The following is an 11,788-nucleotide window of genomic DNA, read 5'->3' on the forward strand; positions in this document are numbered from 1 at the left end:
TGAAAAAATCACATGATGAACTGAGGGCGAGAAATGAGAACCCTTGTGCAATTAAGGAATGACCTCTGTTTTCTTTATAAAGCTAGGCTTGAACCAGTAAGCTTTACGACCTCCCTCCGCCCCCAAGTGAACAATCCTGTCCTCATGCACTGGAGAGACAAAACAGATAAGAAACACGAGAACAAATGTTAATGGCTCCTTTAGCACCTCCATAAAACAGAGTTCAAGGGAATACACAGTTCGAGAAACAGTTGCAACATTATAATGCCATCTTCTAAACAGCTGCCCTTCAGTTTTGGTTTTTTTGGATTTTGTGTGTGTGTGTGTGTGTGCTGCAAAAAAATCTCCTGTGAAAATGCCAGCAGTCACTCAAAACCTGATCGGCTCATGAACATGCAAACAAGGAAAAGCTCAGTATCAAATTTGCCTTTTCTGAATGTTGTTTTCACCCCTACTCGTTAGGCAAATAGAAGGGGAAAGTCTTCTGCACAAAGTGAAGTTGTGCGTGCTACAGTTTCCTTCAAAGGAAGAAAGAGACTATTGATTTGAAGTCTGGCACATGTTATGCTGTTTGGGTGAGGCAAAACATGACCTCTTCACCACCTCTACACATACCCTCTGGGAAATTAATAGCCAATAATAGTTCTTTATTGCTGCTTTCTTGACTTGGAACCATGTTGGGAAATCTTCCCAATATAAGCCACCTGGAGTATCATTGGTCCCAACGAGTATATAAGGAGAGCAGGACAGGGAGACAGTGAATTGCACAGAGGAACAAGGAAGCCATGCATCTGGAGCTGTGTTGCAGGGTTTTTGCAGTCTTGCTCTGTTTTCCCACCTGGATGGAGGCAACTGGTGATTCCAACAAATGCGCAGGTAAGAGATTTTAATTTCTTGCCAGTAACTAAAGCCATTTTATACCATGTCAGGCCAATGGTCCTGCCAGCTCCATATTGGCAGCTCTCCATGATTCATATGGAGGGCGGGAGGAGAGTCTTCCCCAGTTGTACTCGGAGATGCCATGGTTGAGCCTGGGACCTTCTGCATGAAAAGCATGTGTTCCACAAATGAACCATGGCCTCTTCCACCCTTGGAGAATGCTGAACATCATACAAAGCTCATGATGGGAGGAGTGGTTTCTACATTTTTGTGAGTCGTTTCTACATACTTAAAGGTCGGCATATCCCTGGGTACACAGAAATATATATGCCTGTAAATTATTGTTTTTAAAAGCAAAACACCAAATGGTTTGAGGACCTTTGAACTTCTGAAAGCATTCAGGTGTCAGATGAGATTTTGTGGGAGGTGGAGACGGAAGAGAGAACTGGTGTGCTCAAGCCCTTAATAGTTTCTGGTAGATAAACTAGGGTTGGAGGAATGTGAGCTGAGAGGCTAAATAATTCAGCTCCCAGAATTATTTCAGGAGGATGAAAGGGGGGCATATTTTCCAGCTGTTCAGAACACCCACCCCAAGATATATAGCAATAGGTTTCAATCCTGAGTCCTAGAAAGGAAGGCATTGGAGCCTGGGAAAGGGGAAAGATGACTGTTTCCCTTTCCTGAAATCTATCTCTCTCTCTCTCTCTCTCTCTCTCTCTCTCTCTCTCTATATATATATATATATATATATATATATATACACACACACATCACACACACACACAATGGCTATAAGGTTTTCTGAAGCCCTGAGCAAAAGCATTCCTCTTAACAGGTGGGGATACACTGCAACATTTTGTTTCAGGTACCACCTGATATTTATAGCTACCTTTTTTCAAAAAAAAAAGTTGAGTTTTTCTTTCCCACTTGATTTCCATCCCCCTCTGTGGAGTTGTGCTGTCCTTTGAACTGTGACACTGGTGCAGTGCCGACTACTAGTAGGCAAAGGGAGGTGACTGCCTCAAACAACAGATGTTAGGGCAATGGAAGCACCTGCCTGGCTGCATTCCCCATGTCCCGCTGGTTGAAACTTTCTCCTGTGATAGAGTTGTCAGTGTCACATGGCCTGTCCTATACCCCTATACTGTATACTAAGCAGCCAGTCCTGGATTGTGGTACTCTGCATAATGCCCAGGGGTGTAAGTTTTTACTGAACATAGCAGGGGTAAGGAACTCCTGGTCCGTGGGGCAATTTTGGCCCAGCACAGGTCCCAGTCTGGCCCGTGGAGCCGTTTTCCCCGAACCATACCCACCTGGGCCAAAATGTAACATCAGGTGTGGAGCAGGTAGGGATGCAGCTGGCACGGCTGCACATGCAAGTTCCCCATGGATAGCACAGCTGATCCTTGCAGAGAGAAAGCTTGCTCGCTGCTTGTCAGCTGATGGGCGGTGACTTCAAGCCTGCTGCATCAGGGAGGAACTGGATTGTGCAGCTGATACCTACAGAAATGGAAGTGTTGAGCATATAGGGACGGCCAAGTTCCTTGACCTGTGGTTCCCAATGACAGAATATCATGGTGACCTGAAAATGGGCGGTTCAAGGACACATTCCAGCCAGGCATAAAAGAAGGTGTGTAGCTTGTTGAAGACTGATGAGGGCCAGAAAAGAGAGGTCTCGGGGGCCACATGTGAGCCTCCCCATCGTTGAAACAGGGTCTAATTTCAGGTGGACAGTGACATTAGCACAGAGGGTGAAATACTACATTTCCTATCTTTTCCCACAGAAGTGAAGATTGTGGGTCTTTCGGGTGATGAGCAGCTTTGCCTTCCTGAAGGGATGTCCAGGGTTTCCTGGAGCGGCAGGAACCCCTGAGAATCCTGGGAGCTGTAGTTTGTTAATGGTGCTGAGAGTTGTTAAGAGACCCCAATTCTCCTCACAGAGCTGCCATTTCCAGAGTTCCCTGAGAAGAGGCATTGATTGTTAAACCACTTTGGGGTTTCTAACTCTGTGAGGGGAGTAGGATCTGCCCCACCTCTTAAAAACAAACATTCCAGATCCTAGATATGCCATGAACAGAAATAAAGAGAAGCATGGCAATCTTCAGTGTAGCAAAGCCAGGGATTGATTTTGGATGGCAGGTGTGAAACTTGATACCTGCAGCACTTGTTGGGAGGAACTTAGCCTGTAGACTCCCTTCCGCCTACCAGCTGACCTCATGGCTACAACATCAACCTAAGTTTTGTACACTTTCCCCACCCCCCTATTTCCCTCAACTCTCTACCCCACCCTTTATGGGTGATATCTGGAGAACTGGAAAGCGTGCCACAAATTTGTGATGTTTGGTGAGTCCTAATCAAGGTATTGCCCAATTGTGGGTTTGGGATTCATTTCGCCTTCAGTGTATTGTTACGATTTGCTTAGTAACAACTTTGTTTTCTCTAAATATCAGGTGATCGAGGAGATCTTTTGGCCCTCTGCCAATCCGGTGAGTTTCTTTCTTGCTTCTCTTGGGAAATGCACCCTCTGCCATCTAGTGGCTCAACTTTATAATAATCCTCAAACTCTAATAATATAAAATCGCAAGGATGTTGTCGCTTTGCAGTTCAGTTTGCCCCAGACAGGTGGCGCTGAGAACTACAGTGTGACGAGCTACTGGGCAGGTGGACCAACGGACAGAGATGCAGGTCAAGGTAATGTGAGGAGGAGAGGCAGGTGGGCAGCTCAGGCGATTAACCCAGGTGAAGCAAAGGGGAGGGATCTGGAGAACAGAGATGACGGTGGGCAGCCCAGGGAAGTGGCCCAGGTGAGGAAAGGATGAAGGAGGACAGAGATGCAGGCAAGCCAGCAGGGGGCCCAGGTGAGTTGCAGAGACCTGGTGAGGTCCAAGGTTTTCTTTTGTGAGGTGCAAAGGGAGGGAGGAGGGGTTGGCCAAGGAAGGAAGGGGTTGTTGTTTAGTCGTATCCGACTCTTTGTGACCCCATGGACCAGAGCACGCCAGGCACTCCTGTCTTCCACTGCCTCCTGCAGTTTGGTCAAACTCATGCTGGTAGCTTCGTAAACACTGTCCAACCATCTCGTCCTCTGTCGTCCCCCTCTCCTTGTGCCCTCAATCTTTCCCAACATCAGGGTCTTTTCCAGGGAGTCTTCTCTTCTCATGAGGTGGCCAAAGTATTGGAGCCTCAGCTTCAGGATCTGTCCTTCCAGTGAACACTCAGGGCTGATTTCCTTAAGAATGGATAGGGTTCATATTTTTGCTGTCCATGGGACTCTCAAGAGTCTTCTCCAACACCATAATTCAAAAGCATCAATTCTTCAGTGATCAGCCTTCTTTATGGTCCAGCTCTCACTTCCATACAGTGGCGTAGCGTGGGTTGTCAGCGCCCGGGGCAAGGCAAGTAATTTGCGCCCCCTAACCCGTGGATTTGCGCCCCCTAACCCCCAGATGTTGCGCCCGGTGCGGCTGGCCCCCCCTGCACCCCCCACGCTACGCCACTGATTTAAATATACCTTTGTTAAGAAACCGGAGGCCTTCCTCTTGGGCATTGTCGGCCAGAAAGTGTTAAAAAAGGACAGAAGTTTCTTTATGTATGCGACAACAGCAGCAAGAATACTTATTGCAAAGTATTGGAAGACACAAGACTTGCCCACACTGGAAGAGTGGCAGACGCAATTGATGGACTATATGGAATTGGCTGAAATGACTGGCAGAATCCGAGACTTGGGAGAAGAAACAATGGAAGAGGACTGGAAGAAGTTTAAGGACTATTTACAAAAACATTATAAGTTGTATGAATGTTAAGTATTTGCACGATTTAGAAAATATCAGTTCCAGCAAATAGACTTTGTAAAATAGAAAATTAAGTTATAAGTAAGAAAAGGTCGAAATTTAAGGCAACACTACGTTTAATTTTAAGGTATGAGCAATTGATAAAAATTGTTTTAAATTTAGAAGTATAATATTTGGAAAGTACAAAATAAGGTATGAAACAAGGTAATAATTTGCTGACATTCTTATTATAAATAATGCAGGGTAAGGAGATGTGAGGAAGTCCAATCAGTTATATAAGAAAAGTTGTACTGAATGGTTGGTTATATTTTTCTCTTTTTTCTTTTTTATTTCTTTCTTTCTATATGGCTCTTTGGTATTTTGGTTCTGGCTTTTTGGTGTAGGGATCTTGTATTATGTATTTGAAAATTTAATAAAATATTTATAAATAAATGAATATTTTTATGGGTGTGGACAATGAGGAGCGTTTCTTATGCTTAATATCTGCAACACATTGAGTGCTCGTCCAGAAAAGTTGAGACTCACCCTCCAGTGCTATGCTCATGAGGCGCTTTCCTTCTCGTTGCTTAGGACTCCGTAGCAGCGGGGGAACCGCCAAAAAAGCCCCTTCGGGCGCACGGGAGGAGCGAGCCGCCCGCTTTCCCGCCCTCGCCGGCCTCCTGGGGCGCACGCAGCGCTCGCGCCCTCCGCAGCCCGCCCAAACGCGCGCCAATGCCGGGCGACGCGCCCCCTCCGGGAAGCGCGACGTAGGCGCCGCTCCTGCACCCGACGGCCTTTTCTGCAGGGCTTCTAGCTGCAAGCGAGTGTGCGCGCAGAAGGCGGCGCCTGGGCTGGGGAGCGCGCAGCCTCGTCCTTTCCTTCGCAGCCAGCACTGTGAGAGAGAGAGTGAGCCACCAGGACCAGGTAGGGGCAGAGAGCTCCGAGTGCGCCCCCAAAAATGTTGCGCCCGGTGCGGCTGGCACCCCTTGCACCCCCCACGCTACGCCACTGCTTCCATACATCACATAGTACACAAAGACAACAGTGTACTATATAATGATCCACAAACTGCCCCCAAATACCTACGCCATGGGTAGTCAACATGGTGCCACCAGGGATGATGGGAATTGTAGTCCAGCAGCATCTGAAGGGCACCACGTTGCCTACCCTAATTGCTTATGTGACAGTAGTTCCTCAGGACTGCCACAATAAGGAAGCGAGCCCATTGTGAGCTCTTCAAAGCCTCCCACAATTCTCCTTTCTTCAAAGGCATATGCGGACTTTGAAATCCCCCAGCTTTTCTTCCTTCCTTTCATTCATTCATTATATATGGTTTAACATTCCCTTTTCGTGGTACGAAACTCGACTGAGCTGCTGATAAAATCCCAACATCATTAGGCAAAGCAGGGGCTGCTTCTAAATGCTTCAAAAGCCCCAGTGAATGAAGTTTCACACGCCTTATAAATGTAGAAGTGTTATAAAACGTGGAGATAAAAGGATGTCTCTTTTACCCAAGGGCCAGTTTAAAAATGTGGAGTAAAATTTGTAATCTGCATTAGCGACCTGTAGGAACACTTCTAGGCTAAAAGCAGACAGACTAAACAAGATCACTCTCACAAACACAAATAGCAAAATGAGAAACCCAGCTTTGGTGTGGACATTTTATAGTCTACAATGTGAAAAAGGTGAGCTTTAAACTGTGTCGTAAGCAACAGTAATATTACATTAAACCAGAAGCTCCCAAACCCTTTTGTCCACTGCCCCCTTGGTTCCCCAGTGCTCCCTACCCCACCCTATCAAAATATTTATTCAGAATATTTTTGGACAGCCCAATAGGGAAGATAATAACATAATAAAATTCACAACAGTCCCAATTAATTGCACATTCATTCAAAATCCAATTAAAACCAATTAGTTAGATAAAACCAATGAACTTGATCCAGTGATACCAGCTTTTCAAAATCTCATTCACACTTCCAGCACTCCCCACCCTAGGTAATCCGCCCCCCCATCCCCCCAGGGGTGGTACCACCCTCTTTGGGAACCGCTGCATTAAACAAGTGAAAATGAACCTATGGAGTTGTCTTAATGCACTGTCATCAATATCTGCAGGTATTTTCATTGATAGCACTGATGTTATGGAATTCATTCCCTGCTGGATAAGAGCGGCCCCCATCTGTATTGGCATTCTGCTGGCTTGTGAACTGTTTGCACAGGCATTCCTTTGACCTCTTGACCTATTTAATTGGTGTTCTGGTTTAGCAGGATTTAATTCTGGATTTTAGAGTTTTAATTGGATCCTTTTATTATGTGTTTTAATTTCAGATGTTTATATCTGAATGTTTCTCTCATTGGTTTTTATACTTGTAAACAGCTTAGAAGCCTAATTTGGCATTAAGTGCCATATAAATAATAATCATAAAATGACATTTAATTGGGAGCTATGGTGGTATCCCTAGCTTGCTACATTTCCTGCCTCCATTGCCTTTCATCTTGCCTTTTGTCATTTGGCATATTCTCCCAGCGCCAAGAAGCTGCAAGGAGCTGCTGAGCAAGGGGGAGTTCCTGAGCGGCTGGTACACCATCTATCTGCCGGGCTGCTGGCCCCTGAGGGTCTTCTGTGACATGGATACTGATGGAGGGGGCTGGCTGGTGAGTGGCTGCTTTGAGGTGAAGGCAGTGCTACTGCAGTGTACTACGCCCTGTATTGTTATTGGGATTTCTTGCTCCCGTTGGGTTTGATAATTTATTTATTAAACTTATTCACCGCTTGTCACCTAAACGGTCTCCAAGTAATTTGCACTTAAAAAAACATATACACAAGTAACATAGAGAAGAAAATTCATGTAAAACATTAACATTCCATACAACATGGGGAAATCAAGCTCTCTCTCTGACACACAGAGACACACAGCAATGGAAAACTTTGTGATTGCGCTAACATGAGAATACGGCAGTTTTTCCAACCCACTAACCAGCAGATTAAAATAAAAACACAAACACTGATCCTCCTGCACTCTGTCACCCAGAAATTGGCCACCTTAAAAACCCCCTACCCCTACCTTCCAACACAACGCAGCCCAAATCCAGGATGTCATTTTCCAGGTCAGCACTCCTGCAGATACTGGGCACACATGCCTGTGAAACCTAGGGTGGGAAGCCTCTTGCACTCCAAATGTTGCTGGACTCGAACTCTTAGCAGCCCTATCAGGCATGGTCAATAGCTAAGGGTGCTGGGATGTGAAGTCAAGCAACAACTAGAAGGCCAAAGCCCCTGCCACTCAAACATTGGATGCGAGAGACTGAATGAGAAAACAATACATTAACAGGCAATGTACTCATTTTTTTCTGCTATATTTGTTTCTATATCTCTTTCTCAGGTGTTTCAGAAGCGGTTGGATGGGTCTGTTGATTTCTACCGTACCTGGAATGACTACAAGAAAGGCTTTGGGAACCAGCTATCGGAATTCTGGCTGGGCAACGAAAACATTCATCTCCTGACACGGGAGGGTAACGAAACCCCACCTTTGATCTGGGGATAAGGGTGGAGGAGAAATTAGATTTGGTTTACAATGAAAGCTGAAGTTGCCCTAATCTGCACATTCTGAAACTATATGCGAACTGGAGCACAGCCATACCTCGAAGTTTACACTTCTCTGAATTTTGCAGTGCAGTTATCCAGCTAAGTAATGTGTACAAAAAGTGCATGTGCAAGGGTAAAGTCTTCATACAAATGAATGTATTAGAAACAATGTACAAAAGGGCATTATACTGGGGAAAATAGTGTGCATAAATGTGTATATTCACACACAAATTCATTCAAAACTGATGTAAACATGTGGGGAACTGAATTTAAGACTGGAAATCTGAAAGAAACCGGAAAGGACATATTTGCCAATCCCTATCTGGAAAAACATTCTTTCCAGGCCAGTAGCAGGGACCTGCTATGCTATAGTGAGCCTCTGGGAGGCAAAAGAGAGCTGTGTTTTTATTCCATCACAACAATAATATTGGATTTATTTGCAGCATCCTATCTGTGCAGGGGGACGCGGGTGGCGCTGTGGGTTAAACCACAGAGCCTAGGACTTGCCGATCAGAAGGTCGGTGGTTCGAATCCCTGCGACGGGGTGAGCTCCCATTGCTCGGTCCCTGCTTCTGCCAACCTAGCAGTTCGAAAGCACGTCAAAGTGCAAGTAGATAAATAGGTACCACTCCGGCGGGAAGGTAAACAGCATTTCCGTGCACTGCTCTGGTTTCGCCAGAAGCGGCTTAGTCATGCTGGCCACATGACCCGGAAGCTGTACACCAGCTCCCTCGGCCAATAAAGCGAGATGAGCACCGCAACCCCAAAGTCGGTCACGACTGGACCTAATGGTCAGGGGTCCCTTTACCTTTACCTTACTATCTGTGCAGGATTTAAAAATACAATGTCTCCACTACCCTCTTCCACCCCACTCTTCTGATAGCAGCCCCCAGTTCAAAACTTGAAGACACCAAGTGATGTGTTTTGATATGACAGGCGCAGGAACCATTTTTCAGTCTGAGGTCCACGTCCCATTGTGAACAACCTTCTAGAGGCTGCTTTGGAAATATTTCTTGTGCCACATCACACAGAAGTTTTTCAAGTGTGCAAAAGGCAAAGTTGTGCTGAATTTCTGTCCTCTTTTCCTTAGGGGAGCACCAGCTGCGTGTGGACTTGGTAGACTTTGATGACCGCAAAACCTTTGCTCATTACCAGTCCTTCCAGCTCAGGGGAGAAGAGGAGAAGTATCGGCTTGTCCTGGGGCAATTCCTGGGTGGCACTGCAGGTGAGGGACTTCAAACCTGCTTTCCACATGCACTGTGGTCTGGTTCGCATGCCACTTTAAACTAGGAGTGGGGAACTGGACCTGGTCAGAGGCATTTAGTGCATATACTGGAGATAACGGATCTCTGATATCAGATGGTATCAGGTGACTGACAGGTTGGCATGGTTTGCCTAAAATGGTTGTCTGAGCCAAATGCAGAGGCCTGGTGGGTGGGCCTAATTAGGCCCACAGGCCAAAGGCTCCCTGCTGCCATTTTAAATTGTAGTTAAGCTTACCTATGGTTTGAAGGTGAATGTGCAGCGTGCTGGTGCACCTGGTGAGATTTCTCCTCCCTGCTTGCTCTGCTGCACTTCTAAGTCTGAAAGAAACCAGAAAGGACTCACAGCTAAGTCATCGTTTGAACTTCGTGGTTTGTCTCTCTCCAAACAAACTAAGAAATTTAAGCAAGGTTTGTTCTTGGTTTGTTTGTAGGGGGGAAATAAACCACAACTCTAGGTTTGGATGAAACACAGAGCCAAACTATGGCTTAGCACAGTGGCAGCAGGAGCAGGGAGGAATGAAGTGATATAGCAGGCCAACAGTTACCCACCCCTGCTGTATTCTAGCCTTCTGCTGTCAGGTATATGGTGAACGTGGTGAATCAAGGATGATTCAACAGCTGTTGTACATGGAATTGGAGGGGAGGCAAATCTTGTCCTTTTCCTCAGGCAGCAGAATATATTGAGCTGGCCCTGTCACTTTGAAGACCAACATATTTAGTATTCACTCATTCCAGACCTGGGATTGCTGTTTTGTTACTTCAGCAATGGCTGCTGTTGGAAGTGTAACAGCAGAGATCATCCTGGGTGCAACTAAAGAGTTAATTCTGTTACTGTTAAAGTCAACTAGCCAAGAGGGGAGGTGTGGCTTAGCAACTAGGCAAAGCAGCTTGATGTTTGCTGAGGTAGCACATGCTCAGATTGGTTATATTGCCCTGAGGGAGTTTTCCTCAGTATGTTTGGTTGAAGTACAAGGCTTCTGCCAAAAGAAAGACAAAACCTCTGTTCCTTTCTTGTCACATTATACACTGTTTTTGTTCAATTTCCTCAGTAAACGGTTATCAGGATTTCTCTTTTCACTGCACTCCATTTGCATTATTTAAGTGACTTAGCTAGGAGCTGCCAGGTCTCCAGCTCCTGACAGACGCATCACTGGCACCTTACCTGCCCCCACCCGTTCCTAGAGCTACCATTTAAATTTCCTACAGTGCCCTGGAGCCGTACTGCATTGGGGGCACTGTGGGAAATTAAAGTGGTTATTCTCACACCCAGCAGCCACTCAATGCTGATCAAAGGGCTGCTTCTCCTCCCAACCAGATGAGCCCACTAGGGCCTACTGACATGGAAAAGGCACTTTGACCGAAGCTCCCTCAGACTCAGAGGCACTGATGCTGTGGGGGGCGGGGAGAGAAATGTAATGGGCAGCAGACAAAGGAAAAAAGAGAGCACTTTTACACCATCTCTTTCTGCTCTGCAGGTGACTCCATGACCTTTCACAGCGGGCAGCATTTTTCCACCCATGACAATGACAATGACAGTGGGACACAGAACTGCGCTGTCACTGTGCATGGAGCTTGGTGGTATCTCAACTGCTATAAGTCCAATCTGAACGGAGGCTATCCTATTGGTGATCGGAAAGGGCAGACCTATGGCATTGACTGGGCAACTGGCAAGGGCGTAGGCACCTCCTACAAGCGCACAGAGATGAAGATTCGCTAAAGAGATCCCATTTGAGGCCTAGAAAGCAACCAAAGGGAATGAGTAAAGCAAAAATTAAGCAGCTACATGGGTGTTTGTGTGTCTCTTTATTTTGCATGAGGGATTATTCTGCTTCCAAAATCCGTTCAAGCTTTTAATAGGTGAGGGAGAGGCTCCATTGGAGCAAAACGTTTACTGTCCATACTGAGGATGCCTAAGAAGCAAGAAATTTCAAATCACAAAGGCCAAAATCAATAATAATAATAAAAATAATAATAATGCAATCCAGCCCAAAGTACCTGGTTTATTCAACAAAATACTCAAATATTGAAACTGCAGCTAGCTATTTATTTATTTGCTTGTTAGCTACTTGATCAAAGAGCTCTCTAATCAGTATGCAAATAAAACATACCTAAAGTCCACCACTACCAGTTAGAATACTTAATATTTGGCAACCTTTGTAAATGGATATGTCTGACTTTTTGAGTTAAATGAAGCAGTCCCCTCTAGCCTAATTCTGGCCACATTCACACCATACATTCAATGCACTACAATACCTCTTTAAACTGTCATGACTCCCCGCAAAGAATTCTGGGAG

The 11,788-nt window shown here is 45.7% G+C and overlaps 1 protein-coding gene across 1 annotated transcript; it reads left to right on the forward strand.

The window, feature by feature from the left end:
* Positions 1-466: 466 nt before the first annotated feature.
* On the forward strand, positions 467-11,276 carry LOC309375273 (ficolin-2-like). The gene is made up of 6 exons (XM_081920927.1): positions 467-876; positions 3,330-3,365; positions 7,171-7,298; positions 8,027-8,156; positions 9,320-9,454; positions 10,970-11,276. Exons 1-6 carry the CDS (start codon positions 786-788, stop codon positions 11,209-11,211), a joined length of 762 nt encoding a protein of 253 aa, XP_081777053.1. The 5' UTR covers positions 467-785; the 3' UTR covers positions 11,212-11,276.
* The last annotated feature ends 512 nt before the right edge of the window (positions 11,277-11,788 follow it).

This window comes from Podarcis melisellensis (assembly GCF_964234715.1).
Source record: "Podarcis melisellensis genome assembly, chromosome: 8".
NCBI classification, from domain to species: domain Eukaryota; kingdom Metazoa; phylum Chordata; class Lepidosauria; order Squamata; family Lacertidae; genus Podarcis; species Podarcis melisellensis.